Below are 27,754 nucleotides of genomic sequence, written 5' to 3'. Positions count from 1 at the left end.
GCTGGCAGTGCCACAGCCCATGGCTTTGGGGCCCCTGTCCCTGTCCCAGGCAGGGCTGGCAGTGTCACAGCCCATGGCTTTGGGGTCCCTGTCCCTGCCCCAGGCAGGGCTGGCAGTGTCACAGTGCCCTTGCTGGCCCTAGCTGAAACACGGAGTGTTAACCAGTGCCTGAGCGCCTGAGGGAGAGCTTATCCCAGAGTCAGGGAGTCACGGCACGGGCTGGGATGGAAGGGACCCTAAAACCAGCCAGCCCCAGCCCCCTTGTCGTGGGCAGGGAGACCTCCCACCGGATCACAGTGTGCCTGTGTTACGGGAGTGTTACGGGAAGGCAGAGCTCCTCCTTCCCTCAGGGCACCTGCAGGGAAGCCAGGGAGGATGGCAGGGAATGCAAGCCATGCAGGATGCAGGGATCAGGAGCAAAGGAGGATGGCAGGGAACAGGAAGTATGGAGGATTTCAGGGATCAGGAAATGTGGAGGATTTCATGGATCAGGGAGCTATGCAAGATTTCAGGGATCAGGAAGCCATGGAGGATTTCAGGGATCAAGAAGCCATGGAAGATTTCAGGGATCAAGAAGCCATGGAAGATTTCAGGGATCAGGAATTATGGAGGGTTTCAGGGATCAGGGAGCCATGGAGGATTTAATGGATCAGGAATTATGGATGATTTCAGGGATCAGGGAGCCAAGCAGGATGTCAGGAATCAAGAATGGAGGATTTAATGGATCAGGAATTATGGGGGATTTCAGGGATCAGGGACCCATGGAGGATGTCAGGAATCAAGAAGTACGGAGGATTTAATGGATCAAGGAGCCATGGAGGGTTTCAGGGATCAGGGAGCCATGGAGGATTTAATGGATCAGGAATTATGGAGGATTTCAGGGATCAGGAAGTCATGCAGGATGTAATGGATCAGGAAGTATGAAGGATTTCATGGATCAAGAAACCATGGGGGATTTCAGGGATCAGGAAGCCAGGCAGGATTTAATGGATCAGGAAGCCATGGGGGATTTAATGGATCAGGAATTATGGGGGATTTCAGGGATCAGGGAGCCATGCAGGGTGTCAGGAATCAAGAAGTATGGGGGATTTCAGGGATCAGGGAGCCATGCAGGATTTCAGGGATCAGGAAGAATGAAGGATTTCATCGATCAGGAAGCCATGCAGGACTGACATGCAGATCGAAAGGTGTCCATGGAGAGGTCTATCTCATGTTCTCCACCTGCCCAGACTTTGAGTCTGTCCTTTCAACCCAGCTGGGGAATGGTTCCTGACAGACCACCAGGGACCCCCAGTCCTGCTGGAGAGCTTGGGAGCGAGTTGAATGGAACTCGCACGTAGGACAGTCCCACCCCATTTCCTGCTCACACAGGACTGTCTCAAAATGCCTGATTTCAGTCGGATTTCAGTGTCCATCCACTACCAAGGGGCTCCGGGAGAGCTGGAGAGGGACTGGGGACAAGGGACACGACACAGGGAATGGCTTCCACTGCCAGCGGGCAGTTAGGGCAATAGGACAAACACCAGGAAGGTTTTATTCACAGGAGGGGTGACTGGAACTGGCAGGGCTGCCCAGGCAGGCTTGGAGTGCCCATCCCGGGAGGTGTCCAGGGAGGTGGCACTCAGGGCCCTGGGCTGGTGACCAGGGGATATCGGGCACGGCTGGGACGGGATGGTCTGGGAGGGCTTTTGCAGCCCCAGCGATGCTGTGATCCTGTTGGACCGGACATTACGGGGAAACTTTCCTGGCACTCGTTACCGGCAGCGGCTGCCCCCGGATCCCCGGCCGGGCCGGGCTGGGCGGAGCTCCCCGGGCAACGGAAGGTATCGGTGCCGCTGGCAGATCTGTCCTCTCCTGTCCTGTCCGGCCCGGCCCGGCCCGGCCCGGCCCGCTCCGGCCTCACGGCCCCTCACGGCCCCTCACGGCCCCTCACGGCCCCTCACGGTCCCTGCCGGGCCCGCCCCCATCCGGGCACTTCCGCTGCCCGCCAAAACCCCCGCGCGCGCGCGCTCCCGCAGCCCCGCCCCGCCGCTCCCCGCCCGCCAATCACCGCGCGGGAGGCGGAGCTCGCGCCCCGGCCCCGCCCCCGCCGCTGACCAATGGCGGCGCGGAGAGGGGGCGGTCCCGGCGCGTGCGCGCGCGGGGCGGGCGCGAGTCCCTGGCGACCGGGCGGGACACGGGGACAGCCGGACACACGGACACGGGGGGACACACGGACACGGCCCGCCGCCATGGAGCACGGCCAGCAGCAGCAGGAGGAGCAGGAGGAGGAGCAGCGGTCTCAGGTGAGCTCGGGCGGGCGGGCGGGAGCAGCCGCTCACCGACCGGAGCGGTTGTGTGCGTGTGTTTGTGTCCGTGTGTCCCTGTGTGTGTCCGTGCGTCCCAGTGTCCCCAACGCCACGCTGCGTTGCTCACGCTGGGTCGCTCACGCGGCTGGGGCTGGGACAGCCGGCCGGTGTCACCTCCTGCCCCGTGCAAGGGCTCGTAAGGGGTCACCCCCCGGAAAGGGGGACCCGGCTGGCCCGAGCCGCTTCCCGGCTCCCAGCAGGGCCCGAGCCCGGCCTGGCCCCTCGGTGTCCCCCGGTGCCTCGGTGCCCCGCTCTCTCCCCGGAGGAGGGTCCCAGTGGCGCCGGTTCCCCCTGCTCTCCCGGGAGAAGGCTGTATCACTGTGCTGATTACAGGCTGATAATGATGAGTTGTTTGTTCCCTTCGGGGCTGGCTCTGGCCCGGGGACGGGTGAGTGCAGCTGCTGAGCCGTGACCTGCAGGGCACGCAGGGACAGGGGCTGCTCTCAGGAATCACAGCGTGGTTTGCTTGGAAGGGACCTTCAGTCCCACCCAGTGCCACCCTGCCGTTGCAGGGACACCTCCCACTGCCCCAGGCTGCTCCAAGTCCCCCTTGACCTGGCCTGGGGCACTCCAGAGATGCAGGGGCAGCCACAGCTGTGCCAGGGCCTCCCCACCTGATGGGGAAGGATTTAGTCCCAAAATCTCATCTAAATCCCTCAGCTTTTAATTTAAAGCACTTCCCCCGTGTTCTTCAAGTATCTGCCAGTGTAAAAAGTTGTTTTTCTTTTTAAAAAGCCACCTTTAAATACAGGGAGGTGCTGGAGGTCTCCCTGGAGCCTCCTTTTCTCCATGGAGGGGTCACCCAGCTCTGTGCCCTCAGCTGTGCCCAGATCCCTGCTGCAGGCTGGGAAGAGGTCCCTGGGAGTGGTGTCACATCAGGGCCATGCAGGAGTCAGTGTCCTGCTGAGCTGGCACCTGTGAGAGCGTTGGGCAGGTCCTTGTGTGGTTCTGGCACTTGGTGGTGACTGTCCCCTGTTCTCAGGGGGAAAAAAAAGGTGTGACAGCTCTAGAGCCAGGAAGGGGCTCAGAGAGAGGTGCAGCAGCCACGTGGAAACCTGGGGTAGATGCCTTGGCAACTTCTAGAAACATTCCCTGGAGGAAGGACGGGCTGGTGCAGGTTCTGTCTTACCAGGAGAAATAAGGAAGGAGGAGCAAAGGATGGGAACTGCCAAGGGAGTCACTGGGACATGCTGAAGGCAAGGCTGACCGTGATGGACATGGCACTCAGTGGGGGTTTAATGCAGTTTCCATCAGCCCTGCAGCACAGCAGGAGCTTCCCTGGGTGCTCTCAGGAGGGACAGCAGGGCTGGATGCTGGCTTTGTTCTCCTGTGCCTTCAGACAGAAGTGCCATTCCTGGGAGTGCAGCTCCAGGCAGCTCCCAGCCAGCTGGGTTCCAGGCTGTGGTGTTGGGGAGCAGTGAGTTCACCTCCCTTCCTGGTGCCAGCAGGTTCTGCTGAGCCCAGGGCAGTGTGTCTGGTGCCTTTTGGGTGCTGCTGTTCCCTGGTGGCCGTTGCTCCCTGTCTGTTTGTGTTGCCCTGGCTGTGAGTGCTGCTCTGACAAGCCCGGCTGAGCCCTGGCAGTCCCAGCTGGAGCTGAGCCCAGCTCAGCTGCTGCTCCCAGGGGCTGCAGTGCAGCCAGAGCAGCCTCTGCTGCCCTGACACCTCTGCTGTGTCCTTCTGTTCCTTCTGGGACGACTTCAGCTCCCTGCAGAGAGTCACCGCTGGGATTTGGGAGCTTCAGGCTGCAGTTTCCCAGGGGTGTCCAAACCAGGAGTCACCTGTGCTGCTGTGCCCTGCTCACCTGTCCTGGCCTCTGGGGTGTTTTGTCACACCTTGTGGCACGAGCCAGCACAGATTTGCAGTGGACTGGGGTTCAAATTGGCTGAAAAAAACTTCTGCTCAACACTTCCCTCAAGTTCTTGCTCACTGGGGAGAGGCTGGGAGTGGTGTCCCAGTTTATGGTAATTTAAAGGTGTTCTGGGCTTCAGAGGGTAGCAGGGGGAGGAATTCTGTAACCCACAGAATGAGGCTTCCAACTGTTTATACCACTTTTAATGTCAGTTTTATCAGCTTTGGCCATTTCCTTTCTCAGTTTATTTTTGATGCTGAGGGTGATTTAAGCCCTGCCCTAACAAGTTTTCGATTCTACATTTAGCTAAACTTGTGAGTGACAAATGAGGCCCAGGAGGATCAGGTTTCTGGTTTTCATTCTTAAATGCTGCAAATTGATGGCTACATGCCAGAATGTCCACAATTCCTTGAAATTCTGCTTTTTCTTTTGTAAAGGTAACTAGGAATAGCAAACTAAGGTACCTGACAGAGGTACCTTTTATTTCAGTGGTGGGAAAGACATAGGAATGAACATTTTTCTAAAACCTGGAGGACAGTGGGGGTGCAAAGTGCTGCTCTTGGATGTGTGGTTTAAATACAGCATAAATGAAAAATCAGGGGATAGTCAGTGCTTTTCCAGTGGTCCAGAGCTGAGTGTGTGAAGGAGTGGTACCTTCTCACTCCGTGAAATAACTCAGGAGTGCTGTTCAATGTTCCTGTTGGAGCTGGGATTTGGGCAGCAGGCAGTCAAGGGGGCTTTGCACAGGAATGAAAATCTGATGGCAGAGCTGCCCTGGGTGGCTCTAAATGAGATTTGCAGTGATCCAGGAAGGGGCTGGGGGTGGAGGGCAGCTCCTGGGTTTGGTTCTCAGCCGTGGGTGCTGCAGCACTGTTAGCTCTGCTGGGTGCTTTTCTTTGGCAACGGGGCTCCCTTCCCACAGGAGCTTGAACCAGCTGATCTGTGGAGGCCCCTTCTGCCTGAGCTGCTGCATGAAACCCAAACTGTCAGTTCAGAATTTACAGGAAGGGGAATGCAGCTTCAGTTGGGCAGGAGTGGGGTAACCCCACAGTGCTTTGAAATGTTCCTCCCTGCCCTGTGTGCCTGCAGAGGAGCTTGGGGTGAGCGGGGGTGGAGGCTCAGGAAAGGGAGCCGAGATAAACTGGACAGAGCTGGGCAGGGACAGAGCTGGGGTAAACTGGACAGACCCCAGTGCACAGGGCTGGACAGGGACAAACCCCAGGGACAGAGCTGGAGTAAACTGGACAGACCCCAGTGCACAGGGCTGGACAGGGACAGACCCCAGGGACAGAATTAGGCAGAGACAGACCACAGGGACAGAGCTGGGATAAACTGGACAGACCCCAGGGTCAGACCCCAGTGCACAGGGCTGGACAGGGACAAACCCCAGGGACAGAGCTGGAGTAAACTGGACAGACCCCAGTGCACAGGGCTGGACAGGGACAGGCCCCATGGACAGAGCTGGGGTAAATTGGACAGACCCCAGGGACAGACCCCAGGGACAGGGCTGGACAGGGACAAACCCCAGGGACAAACCCCAGGGACAGAGCTGGAGTAAACTGGACAGACCCCAGTGCACAGGGCTGGACAGGGACAGGTCGCAGGGACAGAACTAGGCAGGGACAAACCCCAGGGACAGAGCTGGGATAAACTGGACAGGTCAGACCCCAGTGCACAGGGCTGGACAGGTGAGTCTGGGGTTCTGGGATGGCTGGTGTCACAAAAGGCCCCTCAGTGCTCTTTGGAAGGTGGTGCTGAGTGGGGGGTGTTTGTGCTCACTGCAGGGCAGGAGGTGTTGGGGTCTTTTTCAGGAAGGGCAGCCTGGCCAGCTGCTCCAAGCCCCCCTGGCCGTGTTGTTCTAGCCCAGTCCATGGGCTGGTGCTGTGCTGTGCCCCCCTGTGAGCAGGGGGATGTGCTGGGGGGTGGGTGACAGCTGGGGACGGTGCCAGGCTGGAGGCCAGGGCTGCCGTTCACAGGCCTTGGCCAGCTGCAGTAACGGCCCCAGGGCAGTCCTGGGCTTTAGCCTGGGAAATGCAGAGCCCTGCTCACTGAGGGGGAAAATCCTGGCACTTCAGCTCTGCCCTGGGGCCTGAGGCCAGGGGGAGGTGGCAGTGCCCCCTCTGCTCCAGGCTGTGTTAATGACAGCAGCACTGGCAGCTGGAGGGAACCATTCCCTCCTTGGCCCCAGCTGGACCCTCTCCTTTGGGGCTGCCAGGACAAGGGACAGCCAGCAGGGTGGCCTGAGCCTGGGGAGCCCTGGGCAGGAAGGGCTGGGCACAGAGGGCAGGAGGCTGGGCTGGGAGGAGGAGGCAGTGTGCTTCCCTGCCACAGCAGGGCTTGGGGAAGGCAGAGGAACGTCCTGGAGGTGCTCAGGGGTGGGAGCCGCACACTGCAGATCTGCAGTCCCAGGGGCAGAGCAGATGGATCCCTGGTGCTCCAGGCAGATCCATCCCCGGTGTTCCCGGGCGGATCCATCCCCGGAGTTCCCGGGCGGATCCATCCCCGGTGCTCCAGGCAGATCCATCCCCGGTGTTCCCAGGCGGTTCCATCCCCGGTGTTCCAGGCGGATCCATCCCTGTTGTTCCCAGGCGGATCCATCCCCGGTGTTCCCGGGTGGATCCGTCCCTGGTGTTCCAGGTGGATCCCTAGTGCACCAATCCCTGGTGCTCCAGCTGGATCAATCCCTGGTGCTCCAGGCAGATCCCCGGTGTTCCCGGGCGGATCCATCCCCAGTGTTCCCAGGCGGATCCATCCCTGGTGCTCCAGGCGGGTCCATCCCTGGTTCCCAGGTGGATCCCTGGTGCCTCAATCCCTGGTGTTCCTGGTGGATCCCTGGTGTTCCAGGCAGATCCCTGGTTCCCAGGTGGATCCATCCCTGGTGTTCCATCTGGATCAATCCCTGGTGCTCCAGGCAGATCCCTGGTTCCCAGGTGGATCCCTAGTGCATCAATCCCTGGTGCTCCAGGCGGATCCCTGGTTCCCAGGTGGATCCCTAGTGCATCAATCCCTGGTGCTCCAGGTGGATCCCTGGTTCCCAGGTGGATCCCTAGTGCATCAATCCCTGGTGCTCCAGGCAGATCCCTGGTGTTCCCAGGCGGATCCATCCCTGGTGCTCCAGGCAGATCCCTGGTGCTCCCAGGTGGATCCATCCCTGGTGTCCCAGCTGGATCACTCCCTGGTGTTCTAGGTGAGTTCCTGTTCCCGGTGGATCCCTGGTGCATCAGTCTGGTGTTCCAGGTGCGTTCCTGTTTGTCCCTGTCCCTGCAGCAGTGGCTGCTGACTCCCAGTGGCCCTGAGCTCTCACTGCACTGGGGCAGGGAGAAGCCAGGCCAGGCAGGGAAGCTCCGTGTAGCTCTGATCTGTGCTAGTGTTAGCTCTGCTACTCAGACTGCTGGAGCTGTAGCCAGGACTGGGGTGCCAGCAGGGCCCTCCAGACCCAAACCACCCATTCCCTCCTGCCACCAAGGCGCCTCCACCTGAGATGGGTGAATTCTGAGCTGCTTTCTTTTGTGCAGTAATCCCTGTGCTTCCCAAGGCCCACAGGAGATGAGGCCCAGCCCAGCAGCTTGGCCAGGTTAAATTGCTGCCACGTTCCGTGTGAGCATGCACAGTGCCCCCGTGCAGAGCAGTGTTGCAGCGTCCCTCCCGTGTCCCTCGGTGTGACAAGCACCAGGGCAGGAGGGAGCAGCCTCAGGCAGTGCCGGGGAGCTGGGGGTTGGGGACTGGGGAAGATCCCTGCGCAGAAAGGCTTGTGGGGCTGGAGCAGGCAGGGCTGGGCTCAGTCCCTGGAGTGTTGGAGGCTCGTGTGGGGCTGGCAGGGCTGGGCTGGGGCTGCACTCAGGTGTTGGCAGAAACCAGAGTGTGTTTCTGATGTCCTGGCAGATCAGCTGGCTGCCATCAGGTGTCTGGGGAGATCTCTTTCCCTTCTCTCCCTGGGTTTTTACTTCTCCCCTGTTCTGTTTTGGGGTATTCTCAGGGGTCTGCGGGGCAGAATAACATCAGGAGAGCTAAGCTGGATGTTGAAGGTAGTTCAAAACCCAGTAAGGTTCAAATTTGTGTCCATGAACTGCAGCATGGGTTCAGAGCTGCTTCTCCAGCTCTCCAATTCATGGCACTGTGTGCTGTGGGGGTGGCTGTAGTTCAGCTTTATTTCTGTCTTCACCCCTCTTTATGTATTTAGCAGCAGTAGCAATGTATTGAATTTCAGGAAGAAAAGCGTTGTTAAATTTCCTTCATTTGATTTAAAAGATGTGGGAGCCCTCAGAGATGATTACACTCATTTAGTAAATCCTTCCTCGTGCTTGCAGCTGCCTGGGTCTGTGCCCTGGCACAGCCAGTGCCAGCGTGGGGCAGTGTCTCACCCCGGTTCTCCCCTCAGGGCTGCTCTCTGGGTGGGGATCAGAGCTGGGATAATGCAGCACAGTGTGCTGCTGCCCCCTGCACTGCTCCCCTGCACAGCAGGGACCCTTCCTGGGGGTTCATCCCTCCCCTGGGGCTTGGGGAGGCACAGCTGAGGCTGGAGAGCCTCTGGGTGGGGGAGCCCAGGAGGGGATGAGCTTTGTGGAAGGTTCTGGTGGAGGTGTCCGGGGAAGGGCTGGAGGTGGCACCCAGAGCTCTGGGCTGGGGACCAGGGGGGATTGGGCACACGAGAGCTGCTCCAGCCTCAGGGGCCCCAGGGTTCCATGCTGCTCTAGTTCAGTGGCTCAGGCTGGGTGGGTGTTGATCCTCCTCAGAGCATGCACTGGATTTCCATGGCTTTGGGAAAGGGAAGGCTGTGTCCCCCAGAAGGGGCTGGCTGCTGTGCACACAATGGTGCCCAGGTCTTGGGGTGGGGTGGGGAAGGAGCCTGCCTGCTCCAGGGCGCTCTGGCACTCTGCATGGAGTCTGGGTCCTGCCTGAGTGTGAGGGGCTGGAGCCCAGCCCCTCCTGGGGGGGATGGCCTGAGTGCTTTGGGTACTGCAGGTATTCCACTGTTCCTGGGGCAGCTGAGCACACGCTGCAGCACAGAGCAATAATCTCTGGTTTTGTCCCTTTTAGCTCATTGCCAGCACTTCCCCTGCCCTGCTCGCAGGGAGGAGCTGCAGCGGCAGAACCCAGGAGTGCGGGAGCACTGGGGGGTCCCTGGGAGCAATGGGGTGTCCCTGGGGTGTCCCTGGGAGCACTGGGGTGTCCCTGGGAGCACTGGGGTGTCCCTTAGAGCACTGGGGGGTCCCTTAGAGCACTGGGGGGTCCCTGGGAGCACTGGGGTGTCCTTTAGAGCAATGGGGTGTCCCTGGGGTGTACCTTAGAGCAATGGGGTGTCCCTGGGAGCACTGGGGTGTCCCTGGGCTGTTCCCTGGGAGCACTGGGGTGTCCCTGGGAGCACTGGGGTGTCCCTTGGAGCAATGGGGTGTCCCGGGACCAGCCATCCCTGGGGTGTCCCTTGGAGCAGTGGGGTGTCTTTGGGAGCAGTGGGGTGTCCCTGGGGTGTCTCTGGGAGCAGTGGGGTGTCCCTGGGATCAGCCATCCCTCAGGAAAGTGCTGCTGCCAGCCAGGGTGTGTGCTGAGCTGCTCTGGCCTGGGCTGAGGGTTAATTAGGTGATTGCAATTAACAGGAGGTGCTGTGTGTGGAGGGCAGACTTGCACCGTGGTGCACTCACAGGGGATGTGCTGGATGTGCTGCCAAGTGTTGGATTGCTCTGAGAATTCCCTCAGCTCTCAGAGCCCAAAGGCTGAGCCTTACCAGTCTGCTCTGAGTCAAAGCCTGGATTTGCTGCTGGTGCAGAAGCTCTGGCTCACACAGCAGGGCTGTGGGAAGGAGCTGTAAGCCCTGCTGGTGTCCCCAAGGCAGAGCAGCTCCTCAGGGCAGTGCTGGGACACTCCGAGGACTCCCCTGCTCCTGTCACACTCCAGGCTGAGGGTTTGTGTAGGAACCCTTCAGAATCAGTGCTGGCCTGTCTCAGTCTCACAGGGGATGCTGATGATGATGATGATGATGATGATGATGATGATGATGAGCAGTGTTTCCTCCCCTAGGAGCCCTGGTTCTGGCTGGCAGCAGAGCTGGGCAGCAGCTGCTCCTGGGACACCAAGCTGGGCCTGAGCTGTGCCAGGAGGGACCTGTCGGAGCTGCCCACGCTGGAGGAAGGGCTGCTGTCCTCAGCAGAAGCTTCTGGAGCTGCAGCCCCTGCCTCACCCCTGGGTATGTCCAAAGGAATTGCTGCCCAAGGGATATTTTACTGCTCAGTCAGTCCCAGCCTGCATTTGACCTTAATTCAGTGGGAAGTGAGGTTTACAAAGCGTGTTTGGGGTGATTTTATTGCCAAAGCCCCCCCCAAGATGAGGTGCAGGGTTTGTGTGCCTTCCCTGGCTCTTCTAACATGAGCAGTTCCTTTTGTGCCAGTGAAGCTTTGCTTGGTTTTCCTGTGGAATTCAGAGTGAGCCTGGGTGCAGTGCCACCCCTGGCAGTGTGCAGGGCCAGTGCAAGGTGTCCTGCCATGGCAGGGGCAGGAATGGAGTATCTGTGAAATGTCTTTACAATCCCCTCCACCCAAGCCATTCCATGGTTCCTGCCCTCCTTGCTGCCCGGGGGTTTGGGTGCAGTTTCTGTTGCTGCTGCTGCTGCTGAGATTGGCAGTGCCAGCACTCCCCTCCAGCCAGGTCACTGCTCTCCTCCTGCAGGTCAGTCACAGAAGGCTCAGAATCCCCAGCATTTGCATTTCACCCTTGTGCTTCCTGCCTTCCATTCGTTTCCATGTAGAGCAGAGTACCCTGGTCAAAGCCAGCCCCCAATGCAGGTTCTAGCCCAGGGGGTTCATTTTGCAGGATCCCTCTGCAGAGCAGGAGTCCCCTGGCCATGAGGACGTTCCCTTTGTGCCTCCCCTTGCCAGGGTGTGCCTGAGCTGGGGGATGAAGGTGCCTGTCCCTGCACCAGTGGTGTTCTTCACAAACAAGCACAATTACTGACAGGCAGAAAACATGATTGTATTTTAAATAACCTTCTGTGTTACAGTTGAGTGCACGTGGAGCTGTGCAGTTGGCCATTCCCTGTGCCAGCCTGCCTGTGTGCAGCTGCTTTTGGGCTTTCTTTGGGACTTAAACACCACCTGGAGGGCATGGAGTTAAAACTGCCTTGGGGATTTCCTCACAGCAGCTCCTGAGGGGTTGATGTGTTTGACTTTCATTTTTTTAATGCAAAGCTCTTGGTGGTTTCCATCAGTTTTTGAGATGATTTTGCTCCATTCTTGCTGAAAGAGCCTGCAGGAGGAGAAGGAACATCTTGGGTGTGTTCTGGTTCATCCCAAACCCCCTGAGGCTCAGTCACTGAGCCACTGTGGGTGTCACCCTGGTGGCTGTCCCTGCTGTCTCCTGTAACACTTACTGCAAAGATTAAATTGGCTTTTGGTGACTCCTGGTTCCAAAGGCTCCTGTTGGCACCTCCTGCCAGGTTTGTTCTGCACAAACCAGGGCAGGGGAGAGGGAGTGAGTTCCTGTTCTGTGTGGCAGCACAGGCTGGGTTCACTCCCAGCACCAGGGACCTGCTGCATTTGCAGCCACCTGGGAGATGTTTTTGAAGGGTTTTTCTCCTCATGGAATGAAAGCCATCCTGGGCTGCCTCAGAGCTGGTCTGCAGGCGGTGTGGTGCTTACAGGCTGTGTGTGCATCACAGGGGGTTGGTGGAGAGTGAGTAAATCCCATTTTGGTGGGAAAGTGAGGTTCAGGACAGAGCTCAAAGTGGGAGGACATGGAGGGCTGGCCATGCCTTGTCCTGCCCATGCTCTGGGCAGGATTCCTGTGTTTCAGGTGCTTTACAGCCCTTTTCCCCAGGGTTGTTGTTTGCAGAACTGGAAGCCATTTAATCAAGGAAAGCTTCTTGATATTTGTCCAGCTTTATGTTTGCAGTGCAGCTGGATTTAAGGAGCAAGCAAAGGCTCTGCAATGTGCTGAAAGCTGTGAGGAGCCTCTCTGTGCTGTTTGATCTGCTGCTCCCTAGAGATGGGCTGCAGGCTTTGGGTGTGCTCTGAATTCCAGGTACAGGGGAAGGCTGAGAGGGAAGGGAGCCATAGCTGCAATCCTCACTTATTCCCTCTCCTCCTCACAAAGTGTCTTGGATTTCGTGTCAGGAGGGGAGGAGTGACAGTGACAGTTGTACTGAAGTGCTCCTGCTGCTCTGTGGAACAGCTTGACAGAGCCCAGGCTTTGTTTTTGTTTTGCCTTCCTTTTTTATCCCCCAAATGGCAGCTTGACTGTGGCATTCAGACTTGTCAGCAGGCTGGGAGAATGAGTCCCAGGCCCAGCTCTGCCTGCTCGCTGAGCTGCACTCAGGAGGCTTTTGGCCTTCAGAGTGGCAGCAGGAAAAATCCCAGTTCTGACAGCAGGAGCTCAGGGAGAGCAGCACTGACGTCACTGCCTGCTTCCAGCCCAGGCTGCAGCTCCAGGCCTGGCCCTGGCTGAGCACAGCCCCTGAGCCCTCCTGGGCATCCCAAGTGTGCCCCTGAGCCCTCCTGGGCATCCCAAGTGTGCCCCAGGAACTGTCCTGGGCATCCCAAGTGTGCCCCTGAGCCCTCCTGGGCATCCCAAGTGTGCCCCTGAGCCCTCCTGGGCATCCCAAGTGTGCCCCTGAGCCCTCCTGGGCATCCCAAGTGTGCCCCAGGGTCCCTCCTGGGCATCCCAAGTGTGCCCTCCTGGGCATCCCAAGTGTGCCCCAGGGTCCCTCCTGGGCATCCCAAGTGTGCCCCAGGATCCATCCTGGGCATCCCAAGTGTGCCCCAGGGTCCCTCCTGGGCATCCCAAGTGTGCCCCAGGGTCCCTCCTGGGCATCCCAAGTGTGCCCCAGGGTCCCTCCTGGGCATCCCAAGTGTGTCCCAGGATCCCTCCTGGGCATCCCAAGTGTGCCCCAGGATCCCTCCTGGGCATCCGAAGTGTGCCTCAGGAACTGTCCTGGGCATCCCAAGTGTGCCCCAGGGTCCCTCCTGGGCATCCCAAGTGTGCCCCAAGGTCCCTCCTGGGCATCCCAAGTGTGCCTCAGGAACTGTCCTGGGCATCCCAAGTGTGCCCCAGGATCCCTCCTGGGCATCCCAAGTGTGCCCCAGGATCCATCCTGGGCATCCCAAGTGTGCCCTCCCTCCCCTGCCCCCTGCTGAAGGTCTCTGCACTGAGGTTTTTGTTGTTTGCCACATACCTGCCTGATCCTTGAGCTCTCTGGAGGGATTTGGGGTTTCTGGAGCTCCCTGGAGGGCAGGGAAGGAACGGCTCCTGAAGGGCCTTGGCCCGTGAGTTTCCTGCTCATGGAGAGTGTTCAGTCACTTTTTCACTCTTAGAGTTTCTTAAAATAAATGTGGAGTGGCACTTAGGTATTTGTTGGTGTAATAGAGCCTGAAAGCGCTCATTTATCAGCCAAATGTTGTGATTTATTGTCTGTATATGCACATTTACTTTATTAATCTGTTTACAAAAAGATTAGCAACATCTGCTTTTGACAGCTTTGTTTCCCAATTATTTTCTGCTCCCTCCCTTAGTCCCCTTTGTTTCTTCATTTCCAAAGCACACCCAGTTTTTTTGTGTGTGGAAAAAGCTTTTCTTTAATCACTCCTGCTTTTGAATTTAGCTTGAGAATACATTTTCATTCAAAGTGGAGAAGTTAAGCTGAAATCAGAAAAGCTTGTTTTCCTCCTCTCTTGCATGACTAAAAATAAGGTGCCAGTTCTGCCACATGAAGTGTGTCATGATGGGAGCTGACAAGTCTGATTTGATAACTGCAATTAATATTATTTGTTCACTAATGCCTTGTCAAACAGAAAACAAGATTTGGGAGGGGGAAAAGTCCATCTAACAGGGCTGAGAGAGTTCAGATTCCAGCTTGCTTAATGTTTCCTAAAAAACACTGGTTTGCATCCTTAATGCAATTCTGTATGCAAATCATCTGCTCAGTATTCCCAAGTGTCACAGTGAAAAATTCCTGGAGTGAACTGTGCTGAGTGGGCCAAATGCCCTGGAAATCCTGTGTGCTCCCTGTTAATCCCTGGGAATTGGGAGTGTAAATCAGGCTGTGTCAGTGCCAGCCCTGAGCACACCCCTCTGTTCTGGGTGTTTGGGAGAAACCTGGGGGACATCCCAGGGAATCAGCTCCTGATTTTCAGTCAGAATTCACAGTGACTAAATCCTGTCACTGTCTCAATCTCATCACTGCTCCAATCTCCTGATCCCCTCCCTCCCTGCCCCAATCCCCTCCTTGTCCCAATCTCAATCCCCTCCCTGCCCCAATCCCCTCCTTGTCCCAATCTCAATCCCCTCCCTGCCCCAATCCCATCCCTGCCCTAATCCCAATCCCATTCCTGCCCCAATCTCAATCCCCTCCCTGCTCCAATCCCCAGTCCCTCCCTACCTCAGTCCCTCCCTGCCCCAATCCCCTCCCTGCTCCAGTCCCAATCCCCTCCCTGCCCCAGTACCAATCCCATCCCTGCCCCAGTCCCTCCCTGCCCCAATCCCCAGTCCCTCCCTGCCCCAATCCCCTCCCTGCCCCAATCCCAATCCTCTCCTTGTCCCAATCTCAATCCCCTCCCTGCCCCAATCCCCTCCTTGTCCCAATCTCAATCCCCTCCCTGCCCCAATCCCATCCCTATCCCAATCCCATCCCTGCCCCAATCTCAATCCCCTCCCTGCCCCAATCCCCTCCCTACCCCAGTCCCCTCCCTGCCCCAATCCCAATCCCCTCCCTGCCCCAGTCTCAATCCCCTCCCTGCCCCAATCCCCATCCCCTCCCTGCCCCAATCCCCTCCCTGCCCCAATCCCAATCCCATCCCTGCCCCAGTCCCTCCCTGCCCCAATCCCCTCCCTGCCCCAGTCCCAATCCCCTCCTTGTCCCAATCTCAATCCCATCCCTGCCCCAATCCCAATCCCATCCCTGCCCCAATCCCAATCCCCTCCCTGCCCCAGTCCCAATCCCATCCCTGCCCCAATCCCAATCCCCTCCCTGCCCCAGTCCCACTGTTCCCCCTCAGGGGCTGCCCCATCTCTCCCCCTTTGGGGTGAGCTGTTGGTGGAGCAGGGCCCTGAGAGCTGCTGTTTTCCAAACGAGTTTTGGGTCCTTGCTCCTGCATTCCTTCCTTGGCTCTGCTCCCTCTGTGCTGCCCTTTGCTCCTCTCCTTTGTCACACCTGCACGTGTGTCAGAATTAATTTTGCCATCCAGCTCTGGACTGAGCCCTCTGCAGTTCCTCCTGCTGTCACACTGCTCAGGAATAGCTATTTACACCTACTTTTTAAAGCTGCATCTCATTTCCTTTCTCTAAGCTTCCAAAAAAGCATTTTAATCATATTTGGTATTGCAAATTCAGTTATTCTGGCTAATTATCCTCTCACTACCTAGAGTTCTAAAGTAATTAAAAAAACTTAATTGGAAGTATTAAATTAAAAATTAATGAGCAAGTTGCCTCGTGGTTGGCTGCCCCTGGTCAGGTGATGCCATGTGGGTGGAGAAGCCTCGGGCTGGAGCTGATGGAATGAACATTGGAGTTTTTTGTGTGTAATGATCATTTTTCTGATGTGATTGTGCTCCTCTAAGTGCTGCAGACTGTGGCTTGTCTGAGTGGTTAGAAACTAATGAGCCTAAATTAAATAAATGGTATTTCTGGGTTAGGAAGTCACTTCTTTGACCACAAATAGCTCTTTCCCTTTAAAAATAAAACCTTGCTTAGAATACTGGGAGTATTGTTTTGCACCCTTCAGACATGTTTGTAGTTATTTAGACTTCTCAGGCACCAGCTCAGAGTTAAAAAAAGGAGAACCCCCCAAATATACAGTTATATCTAAACCCCACAGATAATTCCATATATATTAGAGTTGTTTTTCTCGTGGTATGAACAATTTCCATTTGTTTTTGTAAGCAATGAACTGGGAAAAACCACCAAGTACCCCAAAGAGCAAAGAAATGCAGGATAGAAGCTAAAATTGCTGCAGCAATCATCCCTGCCTGCTGGGTTTGAGTACTGCCTGAGCCTGAATCCCTCAGGAAAGCAGTGGCACACAGCCTGGGCTGGAATCAAGAGGCAGAGTAGGGAAGGACCCGTGGGATCCTGGGGCTGCAGAGTGGGAGGTGGTGGGGTCACATCCCTGCGTGATCCCAGCTGGGCTGGCAGCGTGGGGGGGCACAGAAGGAGATTTAGGATAGGATTGGGATGGCAGTGTCAGGGTGAGTGGCTGGACACCTGGCTTTGGTACAGGGTGAGTTTAGTCCTGGAGGGAGGAGGCTCCAGGGCTCTGGGCTGGGATCCCCTCCCCTTCCCTGGGGCTGGGGTCTGTGAGGGTCACTGGGGATGTGGGGCTGGGGTCTTTGGGGATGTGCAGCTGGGATATTTGGGATTGTGGGGCTGGGGTCTTTGAGGATCTTTGGGTATCTTTGAGGATGTGCAGCTGGGATCTTTGGGGATCTTTGGGGATGTGCAGCTGGGATCTTTGGGGATCTTTGGGACTGTGCAGCTGGGATATTTGGGATTGTGGGGCTAGGGTCTTTGGGTATCGTTGGGTATCTTTGGGGATGTGCAACTGGGGTCTTTGGGTATCTTTGGGGATGTGTAGCTGGGATCTTTGGATATCTTTGGGATTGTGGGGCTGGGGTCTTTGGGGATGTGCAGCTGGAATATTTGGGATTGTGGGGCTAGGGTCTTTGGGTATCGTTGGGTACCTTTGGGGATGTGCAACTGGGGTCTTTGGGTATCTTTGGGATTGTGGGGCTGGGGTCTTTGGGTATCTTTGGGGATGTGAAGCTGGGATCTTTAGGTACCTTTGGGATTGTGGGGCTGGGGTCTCTGGGTATCGTTGGGTATCTTTGGGGATGTGCAACTGGGGTCTTTAGGTATCTTTGGGTTTCTTTGGGTACCTTTGGGGATGTGCAGCTGGGGTCTTTGGGTATCTTGGGGGATGTGAGGCTTGCTGCCAGCTCTCAGTGCCCTGTTGGTGTTTTCTCTCTCCCAGATGTCCAGGAGAGCAGATTCTCCCCCTGCCTGCCCCTGCTGCTGAGCCCAGCCCAGGCTGAGACGTTCCTGCAGGGATCCCAGATGGATTTCCTTCCCCTCAGGTGGGATGGGGCTCCTGGGGCTGCTCCTGCACTGGGTAATGGACAGTGGCAGGCCCTGGGCTCAGAAATGGGGCTTTGGGGGTGTGTGGAGAGGAGGAGGCACCTCTGGGTTTGCCTTCAGAAGAGCTTGAGCAAGGGAAAAGCAGGAGCAGGCTCCTCTGAGCTTGTCATGCTGGGGTACCTGGGGAAAATGGGAAAATGAGCAACTCCACCCTCTTCACCATCTCTGGAGCCTTCTTAGACTCTGGAATAAACTTCATGAAATTTTGGGGACAAAGATCAGATTTCTGTATTTACAGGAGTAGAACATACATGGACAGCGTTGTGGTTTGTATATGCTGGAGCCAAATGTGTAATTTACAGTACAAATTTGGGGTTAAAATGCATAAAGAAAGAGCTGTTTCAGTGGAAGGCTTTGTCACCTTCATTCCGAGGTGCTCTGCTTGCATGCAGTAATGTTTATTAGGCTTTGATGGTATGTTTAATATAACGGAACTATTAATTGAGCAATCCCCAAGAGGAGTATTAGAACTTTATAGGAATTTGTTGCTTATCTGAGACCTGGCTGCTTTTATATCCTTTAAAAAAATAATTGATATAATGAACTGAAGTAGGTGATTTATATTAAAAAATCACAGGCAAGCTGAGATATGTGTAAGTACATGCTGCATATTTTACTTAGCCAATTTTATTTATTTATGTAACTAATAACAGCCTGTCAGTAAAAAGTGTTTCAGTCCTAAACAGGTGGAACGCTATTGCCATACTAAGTAAAAATTGCCATTGTTATTATATTATTTTTGACCCTTTGTTTATAGGAGATTTTTTATAATTCTTTGCATTCCTTTGGGTTTTGCCCCTTTAGGGGATGCATTTGTGGGTATTTGTGTGAATATTGCTAGCCTCCAGTTGCACTGAAGTTCTTTTGCCTCTGATTTAAAGCAGAGATGTTGAAATAGAATAAATGCTCAGGAATTCCCTTTTCTTGCAGAGGAGTGCCAGATGTTTCTGGAGCATCCCTGGAGCGTTCAGAGCCTGCCCACGTCCGTGGCAGTGCATCCCTGAGGGGCCCAGCCCTTCCCAGTCCACGCCAGCACTCCCAGCCCGTGGCACAGGAGGATCCTGGAGCTGCTCCCCAGTCTGGGGAGCCCCTGGGCAGCCAGGGGGACAGTGGGGACAGTGGGGACAGTGGCACTGAGCAGGAGGCACCAGCCCCCCGTGGTGGGGGGGATCCAGCACAGCCAGCTCCAGAGGAGGGGCTGGGAAAGGGGCTGGGGCAGCCCTGGAGCACAGCTGGGAAGGATGGACAGCCCTGTGGTCACTCCTGCGGTCACTCCTCCCAGGACAGCGATGGCCCAGCTGCTGGCTCTGAGCTGTCCCAGGGGAACAAGGAGTCCCCAGGGCAGGAGGAATCCTCCTCCTCCTCCTCAGGAAACTCCTACACAACTGCACTGACCAAATTCTCAGAGAAAAGTGAGAGGGGTGTGCAGCAGGAAAAGGTGAAAGTGGCTGGGAGTGGAGCAGGAGTCCTGGAGAAGCTGGAGAAGGGAAAGAAGGTGCCTGAGGCTGGCCTGTCAGATAACTCCTCCGATGTCCTGAGGAAAGGCCATGCCGAAACCTCGGGTGCTCGAGATGTTCTCTGTGCAGCAGCTCCCGGGGCAGGCAGAGGAAGGCTGCAGGAGCCTGGGGGGCAGCCCAGGGGCTCCCAGGGGCTGGGGCTCAGCGCTGCTCCCGAGGAGCTGCAGGCAGCTCTCCTGGGCCGTCAGCAGGAGCAGCCGGCAGGGGGGCTGGGGACAGAGGGGCTGGTCCCTGCGGGGACACCCGGCCAGCCCCAGGAGCCTGCGGGGAGCAGGGACGAGCTGACTGCCTCTGACTGCTCCATACAGAGGGGACACAAAGCCACGGAGATCTCCCCTTCCTTCTGCCTGGGGGATGAGGGCTCCTTCTCCCTGCTCCTGCCTCATCCCGACTTCCAGTCCACGCCAGGGCTGTTCCTCAGGAGAGCTGGGAAGGCAGAAGGACCTGGTGGAGGCCTGGTGATGCTTTCAGACCTTCGGGCCTCTCCTTCCTGTTCCAGTGAAGAAGCCCCAGGGACGTCCCCTGGCCCTGGGGAGCAGCCCCCTCCCCAGAGTGCCGTGGAAGAGACCTGTGGGCGTTTGGAGTCCCTGAGGCTGGAATCTCCGTGCCCTGGCAGGATCCAGTCCTTCCCCTCGCTGGGCTTCCTGGAGAAGGTGGGAGCCTGGGACCTGGGCCAGCCCCAGCAGGGTCCTGCTGCCACCAGCTCCCGTGTGCCAGGTGCATCTCCCAGGAAAGCCTCCAGTGCACCTCCTGGGCCTCCAGGCTGTGTGTCAGCAGCCCAGAGGAGCCCGGGAGAGCCCAGGGACGGTGCTGCTGCTGCCTGCAGGGACACAGGCTCTCTGGGGAGCCTGCATTTCCCCCCCACCCACCTGCTGCCTGCCCCCCCTCTGAGCAGGTCCCAGTCTGACAGCACCGTGAACGCTTCCAGCAGGAGCAGAGCCCTGCCTGCAGCGAGCCCAGCAGCCCAGGGGGAGCTCAGCCCTGCGCTGGGGGGCTCCGACACCGACACCTGCACCCCGCGGAAGGTGCTGCCCGCATCTCCTGCTGAAGGTGTGCAGAGCACCGCGAGGCGAGGCTCAGCCCCAGAGGTGTTGGTGTCCAGTGCTGCTCAGCTCCTTGGGAAGGATGGCAGCTCCCCAGCTGAGGAGCACCAGGACTGCGAGGAGAAGGGAGGTCAGTCCCTCAGGATTCCCACTGGTGACCACATCTTTGGAGCCATCGTTCCCTTGGAGAGTTTGGATGTTCCTGTTGGTCCTGAGGAGCCTCAGGGGGCCCTGGTGGTGCCCAGGCCCTGCCCCAGTGCAGGAGGGGACAGCCCCATTCCCCCTGGAGCAGCCCTAGAGACTCCCAAGAAAGAAGAGCTGAATATTGAAGAAAGGATCCCGGTAAGTTTGGTTCTAATTCAAACTCTGGTTCCAGAGTTATCCATTCTTTTCCCCAGGTTAAGCATTTCTTTTCCCAGAGTTATCCATTTCTTTTCAGTTATATGGTTTTTTCCATTTGTTTTTCAGAGTTTCCCATTTGTTTTTCAGAGCTTTCCATTTGTTTTTTCCTTTTCCATTTCCCCCCACTGCTCTTTTAGGAGAGGATCTAATCACTACAAGCCATGGCTTTACACATGAAAAGTGTGCTACACAGGGTTGTGCTACAGTGAATTTCATCTGTGACACTGGTTCAGCTTATCTTAAATAGAGGTGGAAAATAACTTTTACTGATATTTAACATGGACAAAGTCAGGGTTGGATATGGGAAAGGCCTCTTGTCTTTCCCAGGGGTAGGTGAGAGTCAGGGTGTGGGAAATGGATTTGTAGGGAATTCTCAAAGCCTGACAGAAGGCTCCCACAGTGTGCAAACTTTGGGACAAGAAATGCTGACTTAGAAATGCCATGGAATAACACAGACATTGCTGAGAGAGAAATGGAACCAGAAACAAGTTTTAAAGGATGGCTTTGCAAATAAGACTGGATACTTTGGAGAAATAGAACTGTGAAATTGTAGTGGGACCCACGAGGAGTAATTTTAGATGATTAAATCATTTACAGCATGGTGTGGCTAAAGCTGATAGGCCAAGAAACACTAATAGTGTATTGTAATTAGGAAATAGTTAACTTCTAATTGTGATGGTGTGAATTATAACTTCTGTATTGTCTCACCTTTCTCGTGAGACTGAAAATGGCATAAAAGTTTTAAAACACCTCTCAGTTACCCATCTCTGGGCCAGGAAAGGCTTAATCCAACAGCAGGGGAGCAGGAGGAGAGAGAAGGGAGGGTTGGTGGCTCTCTCAAAGATCAGATTCTCCTTGTCCAAACTTGTCAGGTGCTCAGTGAGGAGAGCTGAACTGCCCCCCCAGCTCTGCAGGAGCAGCAAACCCAACACAACTCCTTGGAAATCAAATTTCTTTTTTTCCTGTGATTTTCCCCCTCTGCTTTTTCACTGTGTTCCAGTTTCTGAGGGCTCAGTTCTGAATTCTTGATGTGTTCCTCATGAAGGGCCTTGAGAGCCTCTTCATGCCTGCCCTCCTGTCTGTCCCGTGGGGCTGAGCCAGGTTTCTCCTGCTGGGGCTGGAGCCAGGGGAGGGCCCTGTGCAGCCCCTTCAGGGCACTGGCAGCTGGGAGTGGTGGAGCAAATGAGATGCAGATTTATGGTAATGACAAACACGTAATTATCCTCGGAGCAAGAGGCTGCTCCTCTCACAAGATGACTCCATAATCACCAGGTCTTTGGGAATGTGCTCTGGAAGCTCTTGTCACTCTGTTGTCTCTGCAAACCCGTGGTGAAACAAATATAAATATTGGAGGGAGGGTGCTTGAAATGAAATTCATGAGACAGAGAGATGACTTCTGTTCCTGGCTATAATTACACACTCTCCAGCCTGGTTCTGAGGAATGCTGCTCCCATAAATCCCTGGAAGGGAAAGGAGATCAGGTCACTTACCTGGCTGGTAATGTGGAAGTTTATGATAAAATCATAGGAAATGGAGCTGGCTGTGATGTGTAAGGTTATTTATTTCATTTTCCTGGCTAGTTTAGGGCATAGTGTAGATGAGTTGAAATAATTTTGCCCTACAGGTGATGAAGTCAAGGAAAATTTTGGCTGTTTTTTCCTGCATATAATATCTGTGTGTAAACCAGCTCTGACAAAAGTGCTCCCAACGTTTTGCCTGGAGGGTTTGACCAAACTTGTCCTAAAAAATGAGGAGCTTCCCTGCTGCTGCCTGGAGTTCCTGAGCCTGCCAGTGTTTCTTGAGCAGCAGCTGAGTGGGGAGGGAGAGGGCTTTGAGTCCAAACCTTTGTGTTTTTAAACCAAGCCTTTGTGTTCTCCTTCCAGCTGGAAAATGGAGTTTCCAGCAGGCAAGGCTGGAGCTCAGCCTGCCCTGGGCAATGCAGTGCCCACTCCTGCAGTGCCCCGAGTGCAGATTGTTCTAATCCATCCCTGCCCCGAGTGCAGATTGTTCCTCATTCACCCTGCCCCGAGTGCAGATTGTTCTAATCCACCCTGGCCTCAGTGCAGGTTGTTCCTGATCCAGGGGAGCTCAGGATGCCCTGATCCAGGGGAGCTCAGCATGCCCCTTGCCCTCAGTGCAGACTGTTCCTGATCCAGGGGAGCTCAGGATGTCCCCTGCCCTCAGTGCAGACTGTTCCTGCTCCAGGGGAGCTCAGGATGCCCCCTGGCCCGAGTGCAGGTTGTTCCTGATCCAGGGGAGCTCAGGATGCCCCTTGCCCTCAGTGCAGGTTGTTCCTGCTCCAGGGGAGCTCAGGATGCCCCTTGCCCTCAGTGCAGACTGTTCCTGCTCCAGGGGAGCTCAGGATGCCCCTGGCCCGAGTGCAGGTTGTTCCTGATCCAGGGGAGCTCAGGATGCCCCTGGCCCGAGTGCAGGCTGTTCCTGATCCAGGGGAGCTCAGGATGCCCCCTGCCCTCAGTGCAGGCTGTTCCTGATCCAGGGGAGCTCAGGATGCCCCTGGCCCGAGTGCAGACTGTTCCTGCTCCAGGGGAGCTCAGGATGCCCCTTGCCCTCAGTGCAGACTGTTCCTGATCCAGGGGAGCTCAGGATGCCCCTGGCCCGAGTGCAGGTTGTTCCTGATCCATCCTGCCCCCAGTGCAGACTGTTCCTGCTCCAGGGGAGCTCAGCATGCCCTGATCCAGGGGAGCTCAGGATGCCCCTTGCCCTCAGTGCAGGTTGTTCCTGCTCCAGGGGAGCTCAGGATACCCCTTGCCCTCAGTGCAGGCTGTTCCTGATCCGGGGGAGCTCAGGATGCCCCCTGCCCTCAGTGCAGGCTGTTCCTGCTCCAGGGGAGCTCAGGATGCCCCCTGCCCTCAGTGCAGGCTGTTCCTGATCCGGGGGAGCTCAGGATGCCCCCTTGCCCTCAGTGCAGGTTGTTCCTGATCCGGGGGAGCTCAGGATGCCCCCTGCCCTCAGTGCAGGCTGTTCCTGCTCCAGGGGAGCTCAGGATGCCCCTGGCCCGAGTGCAGGCTGTTCCTGCTCCAGGGGAGCTCAGCATGCCCTGATCCAGGGGAGCTGAGGATGCCCCTGGCCCGAGTGCAGACCGTTCTGTTTCCTTTGGCAGGTGTACCTGCGGAACCTGGGCATCGAGCAGTCCCCTGGCACCATCCTGGCGCCCTTCGTGGCCCGCGGGCCCCTGCGGGAGCTGGAGTTCTCCCCCTGGGGGCTCAGGAGCCTGCAGCCCCCCCTGCACACGGCCTCCCCAGCCAGGGTTCCCCCGCAGGCCCAGGGTACGGGGGCTCTGCGGGATGGGAGGGCTTTGTGGGTTCTTTGCTTGGGTTGGGTTGTTATTAATAACTAATTATCACTAGTATATTACATTACTTTATATAATATATAATATTAGGTATAATATTATATATAATATTATACATAATATATGTTATATATTATTATATAACTATAATAATTATATAGTATTATATAATATTATTAATATATTAAAATATTTTATCTTACTATTGTATTATACTATTCTAGAATTAATATTATTAATAATATATGTTATATATTATTATATAACGAACAATAATTGTTATATGTTGTATAACTAATTATAATTAGTTAATAACTAACAAATCATTATTGGTTGGTTATTATTAATAACTAATTATTCATATTTTGTAACCTGGTCTTTTAAATTTAATTACATAATATTACTTAAACTTATGACAAAGGTGAAGAAGAAGGATTAGTTACTGTTTTACAACTTTTGTTTTATATATGACTAAGTACTATATAATACTATATAGTAAATACTGCATAATACTATAATTACTATAAATTTCTAAAACTTTAGTATATATTTTTGTATCTTATATAAAACTTTTCTATATATTACTAAAACTTTAAATTCCAAGTTCTCTCCTTTGTGACATTACATACGTTTATTTAAACTACCCTCGTGATCTGAGTTTTATCATGCAATTTTGGAAGCTTTCTCTACGGTCTCAGGTGAAATGTAGTGTTTTCTTGAGGTCAGTGCTTTCTCGCCCAGAAAGTGTCAAACCCTCAGACCCCAGGGTTCCAGCGGGAGGGCACAGACCCCACTGCCCTGGGCTCAGGGGGTTCCTGGCACTCCAGCTTCTGCCATGCCAGCAGGAGATGTGGGCCCTGGGAGGTGTTCAAAGCTCTGCAGAGCTGCCTCCTGCTCAGAACCGTGGCTGTGGGGCAGCTGGCAGGCTGCCTTCATTCCCTTTATTTCTCTTGGTTTCTTTTGCATTGTGGCATTTCTTGGTGTGTTCAGTGTGATGAAATGTTGTCAGTGTTTTTATAACTGACCAGATCTGTTCTAAATCCCTCCACCCATCATCATCATCACCATCCAAATTAGTGTGGTTTTGTGACACCCAGCCCTGCCAGAGCTCCAGGAGGGTTTGGACACTGCTCCCAGGTGCACAGGGTGGGATTGTGCAGGGCCAGGGGCTGGATGGATGATCCCATCCAACTCTACATATTCTCTAATTCTCTGATAAGTTTGTATTTGCTTTGATATTTATCTGAAATGCTCCTGGGATTTCTTTCAGGAGACAATTCTCATGGAAATCTTGGTTCAAGTCTTATCCTAAGGACAGCACCTGAAATATTTTCCAGTATTTGAGTTCTTCGCTCCGTTTGTGTAGCACAGGAAGGGATGTTTGCTGTGTTCTGGAGCCTCCAGGTACTCATTAGTGTCCTGTTCCTTTGCAGGTGCATTGCTGCCAGCCTTTGAGATGTCCCAGGCCAGCTTTGGCTCGGATGTGTCCCCTCTGAGCGTGTCCCTCTCCGTGGGCTCCGAGGCTGGCTCGGAGCAGGACCAGGAGCTGCTGTCCCCCCGGGAGCTCTTTGGGGAGCCCCCAGCCAGCCAGGGCAGCGTGCCCCAGCTGGGGGAGGCTGCCCCAGGTGGCACAGAGGGGTCCCCTGGACGTGCTGGGGCAGAGCAGGACCTGCCCAGCTGCTCCTTGGGCAGCGGTCCCCGGGCTGGGGGGAGAAGGGCTCGGGGTGCCCTTGCTGACCCTGAGTCCAGGAGCTCGGGCAGCAGCCAGCAGGATTGGGCTCTGGGGGCTCTGTCTGGGCTTGGGGATGAGTTGGAATTGGACAGGGCATCCTCGAGCTCCGGGGTGGGAAGTGAGAGCAGCCAGGGCCAGGAAAGGGAATCCCTGATGGGCCCTGGAGCCCTGCAGGAGCTCCGCGAGCTGCTGGCACAGGCAGAGGGTCTCGCTGCCAGCTGGAGCCATCCTGTGTGCCCCACAGCCTCCTGCAGGGAGCCTGGGGAGGCTCCCCCGGTGCTGGGTCGGAGGGAGGAGGATCCCAAGGATGCCAGGTTAAGCCAGGACTGGATCCCAAAGCTGCCGAAGAGGCTGCCGTGGGATGAGGCTGTGACCCCGAGGGGTGTGCGGGGACAGGGGCTGGACACGCACCCTCTGGACTCTGCCAGCTGCCCGCTGCCATGGGGACACCCTCTGGCTGTCAGCTCCCAGCGCGGGGAAGGGCTGAGGCCGGTGGCCCGGGAGCCAAGGGCAGGGAAATCCGCGGGGAGGTCGGAGCCAGAAGGGAGCAGCAGCGTGGGCAGGAGCCAGGCTGCCCGTGCGGGGCTGGCACGGAGCGCTGCCAGCGGGCACCGGGGCACCGGCGCGGCCCCACAGCTGGGCCAGCCTCCTCCCCTGGAGCCCCCGGGCAGGGCCCCCGCCGCCCTGGCCGGCTCCCTGGGCTCCTCCTGGGGCAGGGCAGCGGGGACACGGGGCAGCGAGGACAGCAGCAGCGGGGATTCCCTCAGTGCCCGGGTCAGGAGCCTCCTGGGGAGGGCCGGGCACTCCCGGCAGCCGGGCAGTGCCCCGGGGGCGGTGCAGAGCCTGCCCGGGGCCGTCCGGAGCCGGACCGGGGCCGCCTGGAGCCTGCCCGAGGCTGCCCGGAGCCTGCCCGGGGCCGCCCACAGCCTGCCCGGGACTGCCCGCAGCCTGCCCGGGGCTGCCCGCAGCCTGCCCGAGGCTGCCCGCAGCCTGCCCGGGGCCGCCCGGAGCCGGGCCGGGGCCGTCTGGAGCCTGCCCGGAGCCGCCCGCAGCCTGCCCGGGGCCACCCGGAGCCTGCCCGCGGCCACCTGGAGCCCGGCGGGCAGCGGCAGCAGCAGCGGTGACTCGCTGGCCGCCCGTGTCCGCGGCCTCCTGGGCACCGCCGGCCCCGGGATCCCGGCCAGCCGCGTCCTGAGGAGCGCCGAGGAGCACGAGAGGAGGATCCGAGGTGAGGAGGGCTCTCGGTGGGTTTGGCTGTGCCAAGGTGGGTTTGTGTCAGGGGCTGGGGGAGTGACCGAGGAGCACGAGAGGAGGATCCGAGGTGAGGAGTGGGTTTGGCACGGCCCGGGCTGGGTTTGTGTCCCAGCGGGGTGAGGCTGCTCCCTGCCTGAAGGCGATTATTGTGCACTGAGACCCTTTAACGGGACAGGGCTTTGGTGGGGGACACTTCCCAGTGATCTCCTGACTCCAGCCGGGTCTGGTGCAGTGCCTGTGGGGCAGGTTGGGCGGTATTCTTTGGGAATGTTCAGGCTCTGCCCCTCGCTTTCAGAGGTGACAGCTCCAGGAATTCGGGTGCCACTGGATTTTCTTGGCATTTCCTTGTTTGCCATGGGAAGTGTGTGAAGTCTGTGGGCAGAGGAAGGAGCAGGATGCTGGGGAATCTTCTGTGCTGTGATAAAACTGGGTAGAATTGGGCTTTTCCAGTTTGGAAACCTTCTTTTCCTGACATCAGTGTAAGGATTTATTTTGTCCATACAGGTATTAAGTCAGGAATGTGGTAAGGGATTGTGTGAGTGAGCTCTGGCTTGTGTCTGAGACTGTGAGGATGACAGAACCAGGGAAGGGTCTTGGATCCATCTCCCCAAATAAATGATCCAAGGAGCCGTTTGCCATTGTATTCCTGCTCATTCCAGGAGCTCTGGAACGTGATGTGGTCTTTGTTCTCTCAGCTGGGCTAACCAGAAATGCACAGCTTTGACTTTAAGTTAAAAACTGCTCTCATACATGAAGCGGGAAAGGAAAGCTCTCCTGGTTTGTGTTTTTGGCAGCCTGGGTGAAGATGAAACTGGCCAGCCAGTCCCAGGAGTGTGGGGCAGACTGGGATGAAGAGCCCCAGCTCAGGATGGAGGGAATCGAGGCAGAGCTGCTCCCAAAGACCAGGGACCCTTCACCAGCCAAGGTACAAACCAGCTCAGCCACCAGAGCTGGGCTTGAGAGGCTCCTGGGCAGGAGGGAAGGGGAAGGGAAGGGGCTGCTCCAGGGTCCTGCAGGTGAGGATGCCCGGGGAAACCAGGGAGTGCTGGTCACAGGATGCTCTCCAGCGGAGCTGGGAAGTGTCTGTGGGAGCCTGGAGGTGTCTGTGCTGCATCAGGGCTCAGGGCTGAGGAGGTTCAGGCTCTGCAGCTCCGATTGTTTGGAAGAACGAGCCCTGGAGCTG

At 56.4% G+C, this 27,754-nt stretch overlaps 1 protein-coding gene across 1 annotated transcript in view; it reads left to right on the top strand.

The window, feature by feature from the left end:
- Positions 1–2,099: 2,099 nt before the first annotated feature.
- Positions 2,100–27,754, top strand: part of ALMS1 (ALMS1 centrosome and basal body associated protein) — a gene marked incomplete at its 5' end in the record, with an annotated part of 55,949 nt that continues 30,294 nt past the window's right edge. The window contains 7 exons of the mRNA XM_084205091.1: positions 2,100–2,285; positions 10,213–10,378; positions 17,147–17,249; positions 18,241–20,212; positions 23,394–23,559; positions 25,019–26,545; positions 27,366–27,496. Of these exons, the coding sequence (XP_084061217.1) occupies positions 2,100–2,285; positions 10,213–10,378; positions 17,147–17,249; positions 18,241–20,212; positions 23,394–23,559; positions 25,019–26,545; positions 27,366–27,496 (4,251 nt within the window). The remainder of the gene's footprint in view (positions 2,286–10,212; positions 10,379–17,146; positions 17,250–18,240; positions 20,213–23,393; positions 23,560–25,018; positions 26,546–27,365; positions 27,497–27,754) is intronic.

The sequence above is a fragment of the Fringilla coelebs genome, assembly GCF_963513975.1.
Source record: "Fringilla coelebs genome assembly, chromosome: 4".
Lineage (NCBI taxonomy): Eukaryota > Metazoa > Chordata > Aves > Passeriformes > Fringillidae > Fringilla > Fringilla coelebs.
The sequence above is the reverse complement of the archived record's forward strand: the minus strand, read 5'-3'. Positions and strand labels throughout refer to the sequence as shown.